The following is a 21,846-nucleotide window of genomic DNA, read 5'->3' as shown; positions in this document are numbered from 1 at the left end:
TCCATTTATAAAAGCGTTGTATATTAAAAAGTTTTTTTTATATTATTTATTTTCTACTTTTTAGTCCTGTCTGAATAAAATTTTGCAATAGATATTAAAATAATTCAACGATATTAATAGAAAGGTGCACACACATGCATTTACATATGTATGTACATACAAACGAGCACCAATTAATTTTATTTAAAGAAATGGCGTGTCGTCTATTTCCGCTGTAGCAAACGTAGTACATAGGGCGACATCTAGATGTCATCTACCTCGCCCTATTCACTACAGATGTCGCCCTATGCACTATGCTTTTTTATAGGAACTTTTCAAAGCAAAGGTTTTATGGTGTCGGACACACAACATTGCAAGTTGATAAAAGCGTTGTAATAAAAACTAACATGTATTTTGCTTTCGCTTTCGGTACACAAATGTCAAATTTCAGCTATTATTCACTCAAGGAGAAAGAGGGAAAGAAAATGCTAACACTTACTTTCGCACTCGTTCATATGGAGTTTTGACATTTGTGTACCGAGGCGAATTAAAGCAGCTGATCTAGCAACACCACTTTATATGAATTCGGCTTGCTTCGTACCAATATTACAACAAACGAACGCATTCGTCTCGTAGTTTAATTTTATGAAGGTTTCAGTTTTACCGCGTGTGCACTGTACACATGTTTTTTTTTTGAAATAGCCCTTCTATTTATAGATTTTGCAAAAAAGTATTTCATTGTTAAGTTTTCACAGATTTTACTCTAATTTTATTCATTAGTTTTAAAATATTAATCCTTTTTTGAATTTTCCAGCATTGTAAACCTTTTTAGATAAATCTATGCAGCACACAAGTCTTTTTCAGTATAGGACTGGTCGAATGAATGGTCACCAGTTCCGAGTCTATCCGATTTATGGGTCTGAGGCCTCATGTTGGACAAAAGTTGGAGTATAGGGGACCTAAAATAGAGGAAATAAGCCTATGGTTAGAGAAGATATGGAATAAGTTAACCGACGAAGACTTGCGTGCCGCTTGTGATTTTCTCTCGATGGGCTTACCACTGGTAAATCCAAATTAAGGTTAAGATTTAAAAACTTATTAATACAGTTATATTCAAATCGGCGAAAAATTGACAATAAAATACATTTTTCGCAAGATCTATATTTTTAAAGAAAACTGGGTAACAGTTATTCGCCCAAACTCTGTACTTCTCGGGATTCTTATTTGGCGCTGTAACTGCCTAAGCAATTTTGGCCGAATTCAACAAAGTACGCCAATTGGAAGTGTCAAGTAAAGCCAAGTCCTTCTCCTTTTGGTCTTTCCATTACAGTATGGGGCTCCTTCTTCCTCTGCTACCACCACAATGTTCCCAGTTGAATACTTTCAGAGAGGAGCGTCCGCGTCCATTCGAACGACATGGTCAAACTAGCGGAGCCGCTGTTTTTTAATTCGGTGCACTATGTCTATGTCGTTGTAAAGCTCACACGGAATTGGTTGGGATGCAAACGGTTGTAATGGAAACAAGTGCTCCTAAAGTGATGCACATGATATTAATTTAAAAACATTTGTCCATATTGTTGTCGACGTAATCGTCTATATTGTTATCGATATAATAGTTGATGAGTTATTGATAAATCTACCGATATCTGTGTATAAATACGCCCCAAAAAATTTTGAACTCCCTTTTTTGAAGGCACTGCTAGCTCGATTTCAAGGAAACATACACCGATTTAAAGGATATAACTTCTTCTAATCCAGAGTTGTTTAATCCGTTACATAGGGCTCGTGGCATTTGATGTACAGACTAAAATGTGTATATATCTCTAAACCCAATTGCGCTGGGGAAGTGAAACTAGGCAAGGATGTATAAATTGTAAATACCCTACTTATTGCGAAAATTGAAAGATAACGAGAATGGGGGCATGGCACCCTTCATACAAACTGAAATTCTAATATCTTTTATCTCTGGAACTGCTTATGCTAACGTCCCGAAAATCATCGTCCCAGCATCATATGCTATCAATACCGTACTTACGGAGAAAAGGGGTTGATAGTGGAAAAGGCGGGGTGGCACCTCCCATTCAAACTGAACTTCTCATATCGCTTATTTCTGGAACCCCTTACGCTAACGTACTGAAGTTTGACACAGCTACATATGATATCAATACCGTACTTCGCCGAAAAGTGGTAGGCATTAGAAAATGGGGCGTGGCTCTGCAATCACAAATGCTAATATTCTGAAATTTTACACAGTTATTTATTGTATCAATACCAATCTTAAAAACTGAAATTCTCATATGGCTTATCTCTGAAAGGCTCTCAGACGAATATAATCGAAAATCGTATTTATAGTCTGAATTGGTATATGTCATTTCGGCATAGGACATTTTAGTCAGTCAGAAACCGTTCGGCATCTTATATACACATACAAATACATATGTATATCTTTTATAAATGAAAATTGAAGTTCTTTTCTTGTTCTAATTTCGAAAGCTACTGAAGAAATTTGGGTGGTGGACTTCAAAATCGTCATTCGGATAAAGGAGTTAATATTGGTGACAATTAATATTCAAACTTGTGTGAAAAAGGATGTCGAATTTCGGTGATACTAGTTGTTGTTAATATTTTTATCAACACATCTATCGACACTTATAATTCATTATACCATAGAGATATCGTTTATCTGTAAAACGGGGTGTGGTGTAAAGAAAACATGTCTGCCTATTTATATATCGTCGTTTAAAGTACAGAAGCGCGTATTGTCGTTCTGGAAAACTGCATAACTGACATTTAAAAAAGAGCGCCATTTTGAAGTATGACGGGTTTTACTCTCTGGAAAAAATTTATGCAACCTCACATACGCGATTTTGCATCAAGATAATGCATTTTGTTGATACGCGGTTTTGTACTTTAAACGGCGATATAAGATATGTAGTAAGCCATTAGCAAATCCTAAAACATAAATATTGCCATATATAATTAAAATTTCTAAATGTTTAATTATGAATTAAAAGATCTTGGCTGAAGAAGGAAACTCGTTTTGAGGCTGACTATTTCTATCTCTTCAAACAATTTAAGCTGTGACAAATGGTTTGAAAATTGAATTAGATATCAAAAAAAGTGTTACAAGTTACAATAAATTGCGCAGCTTGCAACATTAAATATGGATGAAAAAAACAAGCACACATACATAAATACATATTTATACAAGAAAGCTGTTTGAGTTAGCGCTACAACCATGGTGAAAAGAAAATGCATAGTGTCAACAAGAGAAGTATTACAAGATTTATGTGTGTGTTATGTGTTTCACCCTTTCGACAACAGAGGACAGAACAAATATCGCAAACATGGCAAACAACGATGCGTTTCAGCGCACATCCAATGGCTGAGAAAACATAAGTGGGGCAGCAAGTGAGTGTTGGATGTTTTATATCTGTGGACATTTGAAAGAACATCTTAACTCTGTCTTTCACGCTGAAAAAATAGCCTATGTCGACAAAACCTTCAAAGAGAAATAGTAAATTATTTTATCGCCATTCACAGCCTTAAAAAATGTTTTTGTTTTCAACTTTGATTGAAATTTATTTCTCTGCCAACGTAGGCTATTTTTTTGTCCGTGAAAAATAGACTTATGTTGTTCTTTCAAAAGTCCACAAATGTGAGCAGTTATCGAGAACAGAGCAGCAATAGGCGATTAGGACTTCATCGAGCTTTGGATTGAAAGTTAAAAGTATCAGTGATAGCAATGACTACATTGTCACATTTGAAACGCGTGAGTAAATACGAAGAATTGCTGTTACTGAAAGGCTTATGACATACATACATACATACGTACATTCATATAATATAAAAATGTTTATACATACATACACACACATGTAGTGTACCCTGTCGGGAATTTCGTGGTCGACTACTAAAATAGCCAACTTTGGGCTCAATCGAGGGGATATGTATGTATGCATGTATGTATATTAGACTGCATCACCAAAAAAAGTTGCGGTTTTCCCGCCGGGATTACAAAATTTATTATATTTTAAGAAGTCCACCAAAATATTTCGGCGAAAATATTACGATTTAAGCGAGCTGGGCCGATTTGAAAATACCTCCAAAAATTTAGTTTTTATTAATAAAAAGAGTTTTTTTTAATATTTTTTTTAAAAGATACTTCAGATGACTAAACAGTTAAAGCTTAAAAAATTTGCGTAAATTTTTTTTTTTTAATTTTCTATGGGATCATAATAATGAGATTTTTGATGCTGTTTTTGAACTTTTTTCAGAGACTGGTTGAAAAAAAAACTTGAATAACTCAACCAAAACCTTACTAATTTAGACTTATGAGGTATCACTGGTAAGGTATTTTCTCACCTTTTGAATTTCTTTGCGAATAAGCTCATTCAAAGTATGAAAGAGAAAGGTAAGATAAACGAGTGTCATTCCATGTTGAATTAAGGTATGTTGGTATTTGATAAAGAAAAAATTGGGACGTGAATGAGTTTTTTGCAAAGAAATAAAGAGAGTGAAAAAATACCTTTCCACTGATACCTCATAAGTCTATATCGGTACAGTTTTGGAGCAGCTATTCAAGTTTTTCTTAAACAAATCTTTGAAAAAAGTTAAAAACGCAACATCAAAAATCTCATTATTATGATTCCGTTGACAAAATTTTCTAATATTTTTGTGTAGATTTTTTAAGTTTAAACTGTTTTATCATCTGAGGGGATTTTTTCCAAAAAATCCTTTAAGAAACTATTTTTATTCATAAAAACTCCATTTTTAGAGGTATTTTCAAACCGGTCCAGCTCACGTAAATCTTAATATTTTTCCAAAATATTTTAGTAGGGGTCGTAAAATATACTAGGTTTTGTAATCTCGCCGGAAACCCGCAACTTTTTTTTGGTGATGCAGCCTAATGTNTAGCCAACTTTGGGCTCAATCGAGGGGATATGTATGTATGCATGTATGTATATTAGACTGCATCACCAAAAAAAGTTGCGGTTTTCCCGCCGGGATTACAAAATTTATTATATTTTAAGAAGTCCACCAAAATATTTCGGCGAAAATATTACGATTTAAGCGAGCTGGGCCGATTTGAAAATACCTCCAAAAATTTAGTTTTTATTAATAAAAAGAGTTTTTTTTTAAATTTTTTTTTAAAAGATACTTCAGATGACTAAACAGTTAAAGCTTAAAAAATTTGCGTAAATTTTTTTTTTTTAATTTTCTATGGGATCATAATAATGAGATTTTTGATGCTGTTTTTGAACTTTTTTCAGAGACTGGTTGAAAAAAAAACTTGAATAACTCAACCAAAACCTTACTAATTTAGACTTATGAGGTATCACTGGTAAGGTATTTTCTCACCTTTTGAATTTCTTTGCGAATAAGCTCATTCAAAGTATGAAAGAGAAAGGTAAGATAAACGAGTGTCATTCCATGTTGAATTAAGGTATGTTGGTATTTGATAAAGAAAAAATTGGGACGTGAATGAGTTTTTTGCAAAGAAATAAAGAGAGTGAAAAAATACCTTTCCACTGATACCTCATAAGTCTATATCGGTACAGTTTTGGAGCAGCTATTCAAGTTTTTCTTAAACAAATCTTTGAAAAAAGTTAAAAACGCAACATCAAAAATCTCATTATTATGATTCCGTTGACAAAATTTTCTAATATTTTTGTGTAGATTTTTTAAGTTTAAACTGTTTTATCATCTGAGGGGATTTTTTCCAAAAAATCCTTTAAGAAACTATTTTTATTCATAAAAACTCCATTTTTAGAGGTATTTTCAAACCGGTCCAGCTCACGTAAATCTTAATATTTTTCCAAAATATTTTAGTAGGGGTCGTAAAATATACTAGGTTTTGTAATCTCGCCGGAAACCCGCAACTTTTTTTTGGTGATGCAGCCTAATGTACATATATGTATAAAATTATTTCACAATTCTCACTTTAGACACAAAAAATTGTGTGAAAATTTACACCCCGTGTAATAAAATTAAACACTGGCTATTTATTGTTACATATCAAATTTGGCGCGTACGGCAAAATTACACATAAAATGTTTAAAATTTAGCACAATGAGCGAAAAAAATTTAGAATTAAAATAAAAACGTACCAAAAGTAAAAAATACGCATATGAAAGAGCACCAGCCCAACTCGTTTTAAATTTGAGTATGTTCGTTATAAAATATGTCGCTGTGAAGTGCACAGATGCTTTTTCGTTATTCCAAATTATAATTAAGAAGAAAAAAAAATTAGTTTTATGTTCCATCTGAGAGTAATTAAACCCGGACCCTCTTGGCAGCAACCAATTGTATCAAGCGTCTTTGCACACTCAGTTACAGCCATACATGTAAATGTGTTTTCAAATGTTGAGTTTGAATCAACATCACACCGCGCGATTAGTGCATTATGTCACACCATGTATGTTTGTATGTGTGTATGTGTTGTCACCGCTGTGCATGCTTTGTATACATATACTTTCTTAATTACATATGAAAAAGCATCCGAGACGTGCAAAACGCCATCCGTGCTGTGAAAAATTTTTCATTTTAATACAGGCGTATTTTATTTGAATATCCATTGAATTGAAATTGAAAATCCGTTTTGTTAACACTTTTCACTTTATTTAAATACAGTGAAACCCATTAAGTACCTAACCCGCTTAAGTAACCAACATTTTTGGGCAATGTGAATTTTTGAATGTAATCAGAAAAAAAATCCCTCTCTTAAGTACCTCCCCGCTTATTTACCCAACCCGCCTAAGTATCTAAATTTTTCGTACCATATTTACCATTTCACCTATAATTTTCTCCTTTTAAGTGCTGTTTTAAAATTCCTTAAAACATTTTAATATTTTGAATCTCAGTGGCAGCGTTACACACGTTCGGCAAAAAATTATAAAAAATCAACGGTAATTTTTAGCCACTTGAAACTTGCACATTATTACACTAAAATTGAGTGGGCTATAAAACTGTATACATACTCAAAAACACATCTTAGAAAAAAATTTTAATTTTGATAAATTTTTTCTTTAAGTGTTCTATAAAATCTTAAGCTTACGCGCTGACACTCCGCAGCCCCTGGGTTCAAGCCCCGGTCAAAGCAACATCCCAAAAAAAAATTTAGAAAAAGGGTTTTTTTCTTAACAGTGGCCGCCCCTCGGCAGGCAATGGCAAACCTCCGAGTGTAATTCTGCCATGAAAAACAGCTTCTAATAAAAACACAATCGCCGTCTGGAGTCGGCGTAAAACTGTAGGTCCCTCCCCTTTATGTGACAACATCAAGGCGCACACTACAAACAGGAGGAGAAGCTCGGCCAAACACTAACGTATGTGTAAGCACCAATCTATTATTATTATTATTAGGTTTACATGGTATTTGTTAAGGAATGAACTGCATTTTAATTGAAAAATCTTAAATAAATACGTATACTTCAATGCATCAACAATTATGCTCGCTTAAGTACCCGCATCGGGGTACTTAAGCGGGTTATTTTAAGTACCCACCCCGCCTTAAACGGGTTCTTTTAAGTACCCACCCTGCCTAAGTACCTCAAAAAGCTGACATTTTTCGTGAGCTACTTAAGCGGGTTTTACTGTACGAACATTTTTAAATGGTAATAAAATAAAAAATTTTTATTGTTACAACACATTTTTTTTCTAAGTGTATATGAGCACTTAATGTTTATTAGACATCAGTAGTAAATGTATTTTGACCTTCAAAATTTTTGCAATTTTTAACATTTCATGTGTATATTTTAAACATCTCATGTTCAAAATCAAATCTTGAAAATCTTATGCGTATATTTACACAGGTTCTGGTTGAAAAGTAATCGCTTTTCAGTAGTAGTCTTACTTGCTCTTTTTAGAGTGAATTTTAAAAGTGATAATTCTTCTTTTGGTTGAAATATTCTTGAATACACAGATACACATCGTTAAATCTACGAACTCTTGAATAGCCACGTATAGCGCCAATACGAAAAAACAGGTTCTGGTAGATCATCCATATAAAATCTACAGTGAGCTTTGAAGAGATCCGACGGCGGGCGTTGTTTTGAGCATCACTGTGGTAGATACAACCCAGGCCTTTGAAGCGTGAGCTTGTGCTTTATTTATTGTCATAGCAAAGGCTACCTTTACCGGGCAATGTTTTCATACTAATTGAAAAGGCATGACTGGAAAATTAATTTATGGGGTGGTAAATCCGACGGATTTAGGGAGTTCAAAAATTGATCGTTGCTCACATATTGTTGAACAGAACCTGATCTGAGGTAAATCATTCCCTCACCAAATAACAGATAGGAAATAACATGCTCATTCTCTTTTGTGCAATCATCATTTTTTGAACATAAAATCTCTGCTGAATAAAACTTGGGAGTGTTTTTGTTATTGATTTGCATGTCCTACAAGCAAGTACTACGCCTAGTACTTCTTTGGAAATGATCGGAATCTCATCCCACATAGTGAGGTCCGAGACACGGAGAAGTTGTGCATATTACGTGAACTTCTCTCCTTCTAAATGAAAATTTTTAAAGGAGATATCTTTTGGTAACAGAAGAATACGTTTTAGAAATAAGTATATAGATAGCCGAAAAATCCATGCTTATATATTTATGTATATGTATGCATGTATGTATGTTACATATGTATGTATGTTAAAAGTGAATTTTTAGAAGTCCTAATACATGCTAACTAAATAGTTATCATGAAGATAATAATTAACTTAAAATAAGTTTAAAAACCGAGAGTACCAAAAACATTCTATTAATTTGCACACTACAAGTGAACTTATTAATAACCGGTTGGTAGTTAGCTGAAAACTAACTGATTTTTTTTGCGACATCATCATGTAAAAGTAGTCAATTGAAAGCAATGTAAAGTAGTCGGGGCGTAGTCACCCCTAGTTGAAAAACTGTGAATTTATAGTTCAGTTCCCTACAGGGTACTTAACTTACATTATACATGCATACAACTATAATTGCACATGCTTTCATATATATATATATGTACTTATACATACATTTGTACTATGTAAGTATGTATAAGCCCCGTTCTGTATTATTTCCCCAGCAACGGATGTTTATTTAGCCTTCGAACAGGTTGGCTATTCTGCTAACATACTTCCGGCGCCATTAAAGACAAAGTGTCAAAGTAGAGGATATGCATACACACATACATAAACATATGTATATGAACATTGGATAAAATTGGAAATTGTTGCCGAAAGCATTTTTTATTCACTTGCGTTCATACCACTTACACTTTAAAAGGCATCATTGGAAACCTGTGGCTGAGAGGTTAGAGGTGCGTACTACCATCCCGTAGGATCTGGGTTCGAATCCTCGTACGAGCAACATCCAAATAATAAGACTTTTTCTGACAGCGGTCAGTCCTCGGCAGGCAATGACAAAGCTCTGAGTGTATTTATGCCTTGAAAAAGTTTCTCATAAAACCACAAATCGGAGGAGAAGCTCGTTGAAATACCTAGCAAAGATATAAGCGCCAAAGTATTATATTCCACTGTGCGACAGCTTAAATCGGTATTGAGTGAAATTAATTGCAAGTGAATGAAATAAGCAAGATAGCGCTGATTTAATTCTTGCGCAGAAGAATAAAACAAAATACAATAAATAAATTAAGTTCTGTTTGAAGTATTATTTGAGGTATAAGTATTTACTTATTTGAAAAAAAAACAAGTAATTTTTAAGCAAAAAAAAACCAACGTCATTTCTCATTTATTTATTATATAATTTAAGATTATCCTTAATCTCTTCATGTACTAATGATCGGATTTAAATCAAATTGAAATGGGAGTCGGTTAAAAATCAATGAAATTCAACAAAATTGGGCTACAGCGCCATCTAACGCCAAGCTAATGATAAACTTCAAAAATGAATTCCTTGTATCAAAGAACCCTTATATAAGTATTTTATAAGAATATTGTTCAAGAATTTACCTAATTAAACAATAAATTGTGTGCAAGGATTCAATTAAGGATATCTTCATTATTTGAACTTAACTCGAAAAATGGCTTTAACGTAATGTTATTGATATCTAGAACTGTCACTTGCATTTGGTTTTACTGAATACCGAGCCAAAGAGTTTGATTTTGTCACATAGTGTTATTTATTACTATTATTAGCTGCCTCTACACGCCAAATCAATAATAAATTTAAACAAATGAACTCTGTAATTTCCAAAATTGGTTTGACATTTTTTTTAGAAATTTTTGGTTTTTTGTTTTCCGAGGTATCACCAGAAAGGNAGCTGCCTCTACACGCCAAATCAATAATAAATTTAAACAAATGAACTCTGTAATTTCCAAAATTGGTTTGACATTTTTTTAGAAATTTTTGGTTTTTTGTTTTCCGAGGTATCACCAGAAAGGCATCTTCTTCCACATACAAAATATGTTAGCTAAGCGCGTGGTTATATGTAACTTTTGATGGCCTACCGTTTAATTAAAAAAATATGTACAAAGTGAATTGGGAAGAGACATTTTAACAAGTTTTAACTAAATTTCTTTGCTTAAAAAAATTGTTATTATTTTTTTATGAAAAGGAGTTTACTATCTAAAAAACCATGTAAATTAAAACTTCAAACTTTGTAGAATATTTATAAAAAATCGAAGAATTTTAACAAATGTTCATCGAAATTTAAAAAATTTTAATGAGATTTTTTAGAATTTTTTGAGTATGTAGTTTTGTAGCTAGGAGTTATCGTAGATTTTTGGCAATATTTTGTTTGCGCGTTTCTTATCAAAGTATGATCGAAAATTTTTTAGTATCGAGAAAATTAATAAAACAAAAAAAAAAAAAAATCCAAAAATCAGTAAGTCCTAGATATTTAAAATTTGCACTTTGTTATACTAAAGTTGAATGGGCTACAATATTGCATACTTATAATACTTTTAAGAAGTCTTATTAAAAAGCTCTAAATGTAGATGGAACTTTGTCGAATTTTGTTAATTTTTGTGCAAAGTTGGAAATTTTTACTTACATGGTTTTTGTGAGATAAATAATGAGCTGCACTTTCAGTAAATTGTTACTCGGACTTGTAAACATATTCAAGAAAAATTTTGAGTTAGAAACACTTCAGGGACCGCCGGTAATTCCACGTAAAACAGAAACCTATGATCCAACCCGACGGCTAGATTCTTCCATTATTGCGCCGAATTTTAAAAAGAATTAAATAAAACGAAAATAAAGTAAAGGGTGACAAAAATATTTATCCTTTAGCAAAGCTGTTCAGAATGGAATCAATCTGAATCGAGTTGAAAATATTCGCTGACACGATTGTGAAACGCCAACTGTTATCATTTATTCAGTTAAATACTTAATAATTTTTTAATAAGAGAGCATTTCTTTTTGCACTGCAACCGGGATTTGGGTTGTGGAAAACGGAATTTCAGAACATCTGATCGAATTTATACTCCATAAGAATATATGGCCTTAATATTGACTTTCATTAAAAGGCAACCATTTAACTAAATCCGATAGACTGATATTACTGACTTTAAGAACTAGCGGCCTGATTAAAAATCGTGTAGCACTCGAGGTACCGGTTCCAAGAAACAAGCGCCTTTTGTGTAAAACGAAGGCAGTTCCTGTATGAAAGTTATGCGTTATACTGAAGGTGACGAATTGGAGTTCTATTGCACATCACAACATAGGGAACCATAAATGCTGAAAATGATGATTTGGATTAGAGTTTTGTTGTTGTATTTTTCCTCTGCTTTGAATAAATATTTAGGGTATTTCCAAGATGTCGTAAGCGTCGTATTGCCTTAAAGTCGTAAAATTTGTCAATATAAAATAACGATTGAAATGGTTTTAACGGGTTCATAGGGTAGAATAGAGCTATTTATATATTTTCTGTCGGCTCTGGGGTAGCTACAAATCCTCTAAAAGCATTTTAACCTTCATTTTACATTGAAAAATTTTGAGATTTTGTAACATTACGACATATTGTGAATACCCTAATTAAATACATTAAAAAATTTTCACTTGTTCCTTTGTATATAAACAAGTTAAGTTCATAAACCTTACAAGTCCATACCACATTTTCATCTGTTATTGGAAGTCCTCTGGCAAGTTTCAAGTTTCAGCGTTAAAAGGATTTTATTGATTTTCACAGAACGCTAATTTTGGACTTGTGCGGTTTTCGAACACAACGATTCAATTGCAGACGCAACTATTACTAGAAAATATAAAAGAGAAGGCTTACTCCTGCAAGGCGGATATTTTAAGCATTATTCGATGCATATTGACGGGTTGGTAAACAATCGATTCAGTTTTTTGTATCTTGAAATTTTTAAGGTCTAGCGAGGCACACAAAGTAGGCTGGTCATCCATAAAGCATGCCGAGATTTTGCAGACTAGATTTTTAGAAAAAAATGTATATATACTTTAATTGCGAACCTATTCTTTAAAACTCGTAAATGAAATAAATTTAAAAATGTTTGCATGTTTGCATATTTTTACATCACTGTATGTAGCGCTGTTCGAGAATTCTTGCTCTGCGTGCTTCTGCTTTACTTTGATTTTACTAAATTTTTGCTCTTCACAGCTGGAGAATTGTGCAATCGAGCGCAAATAATTGCTGTGTTAGGCATTGAAGCCGCTTTTAACAAACAATCCACTCCAATGGAAGGCTAAGTCAAATTTTTATGTTGATAGATAAACTCAAGATTATTTACAAATATTCTGTGAAATACACCAACAGCGCAACAGTTGTGAAGATAATGCAGCGTCGCTAACGATACGCTCGATACGCTGATATGTATTAGCAGCATATTTGTTAGTACGAGTGTAGGCTATTATGTCGCATAAGTATCATTGGCTTCTGTGCGACTGCTTTTGTATTGTACCCACGAGTAGGGTGTAGGTACGCCATGGCGTATGAGCAACCAGTACTTGAGATCTCCATCTCTACTGAAGTAGCCATTCGCGTTAATCTATTTGAAGTACATTAATATGATTTCAAAAGCTTTATTTTTCCGCTCTGTTTTGAGGGTGGCGCTAACGATTAGTGTACGTTGAAGTAGTTATAGTTATCATCTCCTTAAGGCTTTAAGTACATAAGTTAGACTTTAGTTTGTAAGTCAAGTGAGCGACACTTATGAATGCATGAAGAGCACTTCCTAGAGTAGGAAATGTATTTTCGAAGGATGTTAATAAACATCAAAAGCCACGAGCGGAAGAATATGTGACTGTGTTTAGCTCTTGCGGTGCGTTTCTATAAGTAAGGGATAATTCTCCTGTAAATTTAAACATTTACTATGGGCCGGTTGTTCAATTTCAGGTTATCATTACCTCCCAGTTAAACATTGTTATCGACGTTTTCGACGTCATGGATATAACATGTGATCGATAAAGTAGTCGCTGTATTTAACCGTAGCTTATACCTCCGTTAACCAGACTTGAAACAACCGGTCCTATGTATGTCATATATGTATGTATAAGGCGGCATTCCGCCAGAACACTGCAAACGAATAGTTGGCTTAAAGTAAAGCGGTTAAAGCAATCATGCGCAAAGTCACCAGGCCATTTTCTACCGGTCTTTGAACGAGATGTATCACGTACCACCTAGTCATCTCTCATGCTTCACTTAATGATTGCCTTAATACTGTGTGGCTACGATCAACAAATTCGTTCTTGTTAATACATCCCATGTTCGGACCGACATCGAAAACAGATGGAAAACGCGTTTTGTTGATTGAGGATTCTAAGCTGTTCGTAACGGCTTCTACACTGTGTAGGTCCTCAAGCATGCAAAGGTTCGATTAAAATGGATCCAAAAAATTTGTTCATCAGTTTTTAGATAAATATTTTTGGATCTAAAAACTGTTTTTTTATATGCTTTAAAATATAGTTAGCTGTGGGTTTTTCATATTACCGTTATTTGGGTGGAGAGCAGTGGGTGATGCCATGACCATTTTCATAAAATTGTATGAATAATAAATTTTTAGCTTAAGACAAATTGTATACATATACCAGTTTTTAGTAAATATTGACGAATTCCTTAACCACACTGGTCACGAAATCTGAAAGTCCGGTATATACTTACACATATAAATTCAAGGCCGTCTTTTTGCTGAAACTGCATAACTTTTTGACCATTTTTATGCAATTGCATTACGTGAGGTACCAATTTCTTTGAAAATAAATATTATTTTAAGTAAATACTACTTTAATAAATACTACATGTTTGGCAACTTTTAATAGACATTTCTGAAATCAGCTACATATTTATGAACAAAGTTCGGACGAATCAAAGTTAGCCACCCTATGCTAGAGAAAATCCTACTACAAAAATTTGAAGCCTACCAACGCAACATATGCACGGAAAAAATTTGGTTTTACCATTGAAGTTATAAAAGTTTATCTATTTCGTGACTTCCACAAAAATATTTTGGCTCAACTCGCGCTTGAAAATGTATCTAAAAATCTATTTATTTTTTAAGAAGAAAATTTAAATTGCAAAGTTTTCCGTCCAACAAGTGGCCCCGCATAGTGGTTTAAATCTAAGGGTTCTACATAAAAAATGTGAATGGATTAGTCACATGCCATAAGTTGGAATTATATCAGAGCCTAAAATATTTTATGAAATAAGTGCATTCTAATTTAGATTTTAGATCATAGATTTTAGAGCGAGGACACGATGGGAAATGTTTGTTGGACAATATTACGTGAAACAAACTCAGCGAAATACAAAAGGTAGTTAAAGGTAGTAGTAGTAAAAGGTAAATTTGTTCACCAGCATTACATTTTTTACCCCTCTCTAATGTTGAATTTTGAGAGACATTAGGGGTATTCTCGCAGTCTGGCAAAGCTCTTGTACGGTGCACGGTTTGCAAAGCTGTCCCATAGGAAACCCGGATTTTATCGTTCAATCCGTGCACCGAGCAAGGGCTTTGCAAGACTCCGAGAATACGCCTATTGTGCATTTCATTGCATTGTAAAACATTTTAAAGAATTCTCGGGAGTTGAGGTTTTTGCTGCTCCCGAGGGGTTAATACCTAGTTTTCTTCAAATAAATGTAAACTGTTGTCTCATATTTCATTCGCTTAGTTCCGTTTTCTTAGTGGGGGTTAACACAAATTCAGCAGATAATTTCCAAATTTTTGTACTGAAAACCTCTAGTTAACTGCCGAATGAGAGTTAAACCGTCAGTGTATAAACGGCCCTTAATGGTTTGTAGGATCAAATTTTGTGAATTACAATATGTACTAAAATAGCCACCTTCTTATCAAACGCATTTGCAAAGCTTTTTTTTTTATTAAACCAGCGTTGAGCCTATTATATTACTTAATCGTTTGGGATTCTACACAGGTGTATAAAGAATGGACAAAAGAATGTAAAACGCTGTTTTTTAATCAAATTAAACAAACGATTTTAAATTTATAACAATTTTTTTTTTAATTTTACTCAAAAGTCTTATGTTTAAGAACTCCGTTAGTAGGCATATAATTTTATTACTAAAACTCTCTTCAGTATAGGGTGGCTAGATTTTTTTCTTCCGAACATTTTCCTGATTTCAAGATGGTCAAATCTGAAAACTTTGCAAAAAAACTAGTTTTTTCTTACATTTTCTGCATGTTTTTTTCTATAGTAACTAAACTAGCTGTGTGATTTGTGACTTTGAAGGCAAAAACTTTTGTTAGAGTCTCGTTTACAAACTTCTCTCAGATATAAAACCGACAGGATTGCAAACACAATTTTTCGTATTTTCACTGATATCTCAAAAACTAGATCCGATATAGAGACACCATTTTGATATTTGAAAAGTTTTATTTCATTCTTGGTGAATAAAATTGGTCAAAAATTGTTGAGTAGTGAAGTTTGAAATATTGTTTTACATGGTTTTGGTTAAAGCATGAATAATGAATATTTAAATAAAATAAAATAAACGCGTGAACACTTGTTTCAGTCACCATTATATATAAGTATAATATTACATTCCCACTGCACTAAATCGGAGATTTCGACCTCAAAATCTCAAAACCTGTTTAAGTGTTTCCACCGCGCTTTCTCTGGATTTCGTTGACATTTTCTAATTAGTGTGTGTGTTTGTGTGCATTTGTTTATATAGAGAATTTTGACCCTTCAACTGAAAAATTCTGCAGGGTTGAACTTTTTAGTATCTAAAGGTTTGTTCGTTTTACAAAAGTGAAAATTTCGATATTGATTGAAATCGAAGAAATCGAAATCATAAAAATATATGGGAAATCCCCCTGCATTTCAAAAGATTTCGCAAATTCTCAGACTTCAATGCTTGTTAATTTGTTTGAAATTGGTTTTGTTTTATTTGCATAGTAGGTAAACTCTATTCCAATCGATGCACGCCCTCCGATGCATCGACATATATCTATCGATGCGAGGGAAAACATCTATGTATTGTCGCCATCGATATCCATAAATTCAATGGAGAAATAAGAATGAGTGGTCAAATGGAAATGCCAAACAAATTATGGGTATGAAAAATTATAGAAAAGAATGTTACGCATACGCCATGTACACCAGGGTAAGACTCTTTTTTGCTCATATTTCATACAAAAAATTCTTGCGCAATTTCATTTCACCAATCATTCCATTCTTATTTATCTATTGATTTTCTTCATTTGTAGCTTAATTTTTTTGTATCAGAACTGTAAGGACGGCTTTACATTTGTGTAAAATCATAGTATGTGTCACGTGTACGAATTTTTAAATTACCTGAAACGCTACAAGATTCCAAATTTCCTCATGCGATGAGAACACACACGCTGTGTAGTTGCGCCCTTTAAAATAGTAGAGCTGAACTGAGTGTGATAACGCCACCGGAATGGCTGATGTCACAATGAGCACCCAGGCGCAAATGATGGCCCTGCAAGAAAAATGAAGATTATTAGCGAATATTTGAGTGACATTTTAATCTGACGCCTAAAGAGCATGAACAGCGCTTCATGTTTAAAGAGCAAGGTGTGAAAAAGTAGAAGAACTAAATAAATATCGAGTAAGAATATTGTGGACACTTGACGTGTGCATGAATATACATGGAGGGCTTTATGTGCCTATGTATGTAAAAAAGGTAGTTAACTCACAGCATCGCATTACGTTCGGTACGCAAGGACATACTCGTCACCGGATGCACCACAGCTAAAAACCGGTCGAGTGACATTAGCACCAGCGTATAGACGCTGCCATGGCAGGTGACTACAATCATATACTGTACGAATTTACACCACAAATTACCAAACGGCCATTCGGGCAATACGTAGTCGGTGGCGGTGAAGGGCACACAGAAGATGACGAAGAGTATATCCGAAATAGCCAGATTGATGATGAGCAGGTTTGTGGTAGACCGCATCTGTTGGTTGGCGACAACAACTGTAAGAAAAAGAGATAAGAAAGCACAATATGAAAATATATGTAAGTATATACATAAATAAAACTATGTAGTTTCTATGCTATGAAATATACTCATTCTATGGGTAATTAATATGTAATTATATCCCTTTATAGATGCATAACAGAATATATTTACTTGAAATCACCCTTTGTCTAGACGCGGAACACCCGCCAGAGGCAGAAAATGTATCAACAGAAGCATCAATCGTATTTGCGAAATTCTATTCTAGTTTTTCAAAATCTTTGTTATGTGTATTTACGTAGCAGATGCTAGTACATCGCACGACTTTAATTGGTAGCCAAAAGGTCAGATGCTTCATTACAAGGTTATCCTGTGTGCCCTGGCACCCAGAGAAAACAAGTAGCTTTGTGGAGGCTTGCATTTTCGAACTAGTTTGGAAGAAGTGGAGGGCAGCTTAACGCGTAGAATGCAGCTTGAATCTCACTAAAACATGTAAACTCCTAGCTGTCCCCATTTTTCCCACCAAGTAGTCCATGCACGCAGAGAAAAACTTGTGTAAATTTAACTTAAAATCGATGTAAAATATTTTAGAACCTACGAACTTTTTTCTTACTAATGACGTTTTCTTTTCTACCGAAAAATGTTGCATCTGCTCACAAATATAACGAAGAGGGACATGAAAAGCGAAAATTTTGTGTAGAAAAGAATACGCCATAAGTCTTGTTAATTTTCACGAATAAACTTAGATGAAACTAAGTTTAGATTTTACTTAGGCACGTAAGTTCTAAGTTGAAATGCCAAAGTTATTAAGGGCCACATAGCAGTCGGACAAGTAATTTTTTGGTGAAAAAAAAAATTTTCTTAAGAGGGTATTTAGAAATGAATGTTCTTTTAGGAGAAAACCAAGTTTGTTCATAATACCAAAGTCAAAAAACATTAATTTACCAAATGTGTAGAATAATTTTACGTATCTTTAAAAGAAAAAGCGAAACGAGGTGAAGTTTTCTATCTGCGGTTTTTATGCAGGTGTAAATGTACATATGTTGACAGATCTTAAAAAATTAGCGCCCAAATTTACGCCATTTTGAGTATTAAGCATTTTAGTGCGCTCATGTCAGCTCTTGCCCGCCTAGTAAACATAAAGTGGGGGTGCGTATTTGGGGGTATGTATTTTAAGCTTAATATTATAAGTTAATGGAATAAAAAATGTGTTATTTTATAATATTTTGCATTTGAATACTTGGCATTGTTACTCGTAGCTTCATAATTTTAAGATATTATGTTGTTGTTATTTACCAAAGTATTCTTATTTAACATCTCTAACACTTAACAACTATTACTTGTTCTAATACATTGTCCAGTTTATTATTAAAATACGTGATAAAATTCAAAATGGTAACCAGACAACGTATTGCTGGCGAAGGTGAAGGATACTCCCAAAAGTCGATTGAAGCATTTATAAGAGTTCGTTCACTGGTATGTAATATGTATGTCTATATGTATTGAAAGTTTTAGGGGCATATCATGTCCATTCTTAGGGTTTCTTATGATTTAGAACGCAAACGTCAAGCTGTGAAGCTGTGTTTTTCTGTGATCTGTTTAAATTTGGTGTTTGATAAAGCTGTTTACGCTTATTAAAGTAAAAAATTAAAAAAAGTGTTAATAAACTTCTGGTGCACAATTTAAAGATAAGTNTGAACGAATTGGAATGGATGAATTGAAAGAATAAATAAATTAAATGAATGAATGAAAAAATTAACAAATGAATGAATCACAACCTTTTGTGAATGATTGAATGATTGATTTATTGATATATTATTATATCAACACATTTTAATTCAACTTGGAAACGCCACTCGTTCTCTTTCCTTTCTTTTTCATTCTTTGAAAAAGTTTATTTGCAAATAAATAAAACGGGTGGGAACATACCTTCCTAATTATATAGCATTTTCAGTTTAAATGAAACTTTTTTCAAATTAAATGAAACCTTTTTCAGGTTAAGCGAAACCTTTTTTAAATTCATTGAGACCTTTTTCAGACGAAGCGAAACCTTTTTCAAATTAAACGAAACCTTTTTCGGATTCAATGAATCTTTATTCAATTTAAAATAAACTTTTTCCAGATTCAATGAAACTTTATTCAAACCAAATGAAACTTTTTTCAAATTAAATGAAACTTTATTCAAATTAAGTATTAAACATTTTTAAATTAAGGAACAGGAAATCAACTTAACCTATTAAGTGCCGTTTGCACCATGTCTGGCTAACACTAGGCTCTGTTATGCATACTTGGCATTGCTTGAGAGGTGTCACCCAACGCACAGCATTACATACGTAGAAGTCTGTTGGTTTTTGATTTCTACGTAAAAACACGTACGTAACAGAGCCTTAACTCCCAGTTACACATCGTTATCGACGTTATCGACGCCATACTTATATCAGGGAGTCGAAAACGCCGATTATGATCTTTAACTGGGAGAATATTTTTACTGTTGCTACACGAATTCAAAGCTGTCAACTATTATTTTCTTAAGGGAAAAGAGTGAGATGAAGTACAAATACTCTCCCTTCTCTCTCACTCGCTTAAGCGAAATGTAAAATATGGCATTTGCATAACAATTGTCTAATTATTCTCTTTTAACTTAAACAAACTCTATGGATTAGAGCACAGTTTAATCACGGCAACATTCAACTTCGGTTCAAGAATAATTTTGACATGTCCCATTTCTCTTTTCCTTGTCACATCATCCTTTACATGTACTCCCGAAAACAGAAATATTTGAAGTTTTATAAAATGAATAAATTATATGATTTGCCTAGTTACCAAAACCCCTCGAAAAACACAACAAACCAACCAACCTACCATAGCCTTATTTTAAGAAATGAAACAACCAATTTTGGTCCAATTGGACCGAAACGGCAACACTGTATTCAACATGCCTTGACCGTAAAGGAGATCAACACGTAACAGCTAATTCAAAGTAATCCAAAAAAGAAGTTTCATTTCATTTGAATAAAGTTTCATTTCATTTGAAAAATGTTTCATTTAATTTGCATAAAGTTTCATTGAATCTGAAAAAGGTCTCATTTAATTTGAATAAAGTTTCACTGTATCTGAAAAAGGTTTCATCAAATTTGAAAAAGGTTTCGCTTAACATGAAAAAGGTTTCATTTAATTTGAAAAAGGTTTCGCTTAATTTGAACATGGTTTCATTTAAACTGAAAATGCTATACCTCAATGGTGTAAAGAGCTAAAATTTTGGCTGAGTTATTTAAGTTTATCTCAAACCTTAACTTATATAACCCTTAAACACTTCCAATATTACTACAAAAACTTCTATATAAAAATAGTCTTGCCCAAATCGCAAAGTTTCGCAATTTTGTAACCAAAGTCAAAATCCACTTCTGTTTTTCGTTAAGTCACGCCAGCGCATATGTTTACTAATATCTTTAAGGGCCGTTTGCACAACGTCTTGGTGACAATAATTGGATGTACATCCTTCAGTTAAAGACATCGATTGCTCTATTGATCACATGTTATAAATATGCTGGATATGCTGGATAACGTCGATTGCCAAGTTTAACTGGGAGTTGGAATTAATCAGACATGATGCAAAGGTCCCTTCTGCCAACAGTTGTAATTCTTTTACTGAATAAAGGGTAATTTAATTACTATATAAGTATAGAAAAGCCTTTTTAAAATTTTGACTTTTAAACTTCTTTTTAACATGTTAGCATACAAATATCACTTAACGCCAGATTGAAAATGCGCAAGGCGAATTTATATAAGATGGTGTTACTTGATCAGTTGATTTTGTGTATGTGTTTCGCCACACGGCTTCTTATGTTAAATTGAAAAATGTTATTTGAATTTCCATATATACTCTTACAGATTCTGACAGTTTCTGCCATCAAAGCAGAAACAAAATACATGTAAATTTTTGTTTTTGTATTCCTGCTATCATTTTATATGAATTCGCCTTGGAAATACGCATACACAACAAAAATATTCTTTAAATTCTCTTTCCAAAAAATACTCATTCGGTCCCATAGCTGTAATGCTATTTTAAAACGTATACCACAAATCATAAAATTATAATTATAAATTAACACTTCCGGGTCAACGGGGTATTTCCAACCACTGTCCTGGATTTTTTTTTTCGATCTTATCTTCTTGTCAAAAATACAAATAAAATAATTTTGTCCAGCTAGCTTCTTCTAGTCGCCACACTATGCGACGTCACCAATTTTCTTCCATACTATGTTCGACAATTTGTTTTGTATCGAAGAAAATAATAACACCGTCGGACAGTGCTTCCCTTCCATATACAACGTAGACAATAATATAATTATGAACGGATTTAAGTGAAAATTCGTTTCTGAGTTAAACTAAGAAGCTAAATTCAACAAGTAAGAAAGTCTAAGTTCGGGCGGAGCCGAACATTAAATACCCGGCGCAAGTATTAAATATATGTTTTTTCACCTTTCCGAAACCTTCCGCTAGATGGTAAGCCGGGGT

The 21,846-nt window shown here is 33.4% G+C and overlaps 1 protein-coding gene across 1 annotated transcript in view; it reads right to left on the bottom strand.

Annotated features, from left to right (window-relative positions):
- The window catches only part of AstA-R1 (allatostatin A receptor 1), a 148,833-nt gene that overhangs the window by 98,800 nt on the left and 28,187 nt on the right, over nucleotides 1-21,846 (bottom strand). Inside the window, exons 2-3 of the mRNA XM_017613983.1 lie at nucleotides 17,060-17,345; nucleotides 16,692-16,842 (exon numbers count right to left, since the gene is read on the bottom strand). Of these exons, the coding sequence (XP_017469472.1) occupies nucleotides 16,692-16,842; nucleotides 17,060-17,345 (437 nt within the window). The remainder of the gene's footprint in view (nucleotides 1-16,691; nucleotides 16,843-17,059; nucleotides 17,346-21,846) is intronic.

The sequence above is a fragment of the Rhagoletis zephyria genome, unplaced genomic scaffold, assembly GCF_001687245.7.
Source record: "Rhagoletis zephyria isolate East Lansing unplaced genomic scaffold, Rhagoletis_zephyria_1.1 Rzeph_scaffold_00746, whole genome shotgun sequence".
NCBI classification, from domain to species: Eukaryota; Metazoa; Arthropoda; class Insecta; order Diptera; family Tephritidae; genus Rhagoletis; species Rhagoletis zephyria.
The sequence above is the reverse complement of the archived record's forward strand: the minus strand, read 5'-3'. Positions and strand labels throughout refer to the sequence as shown.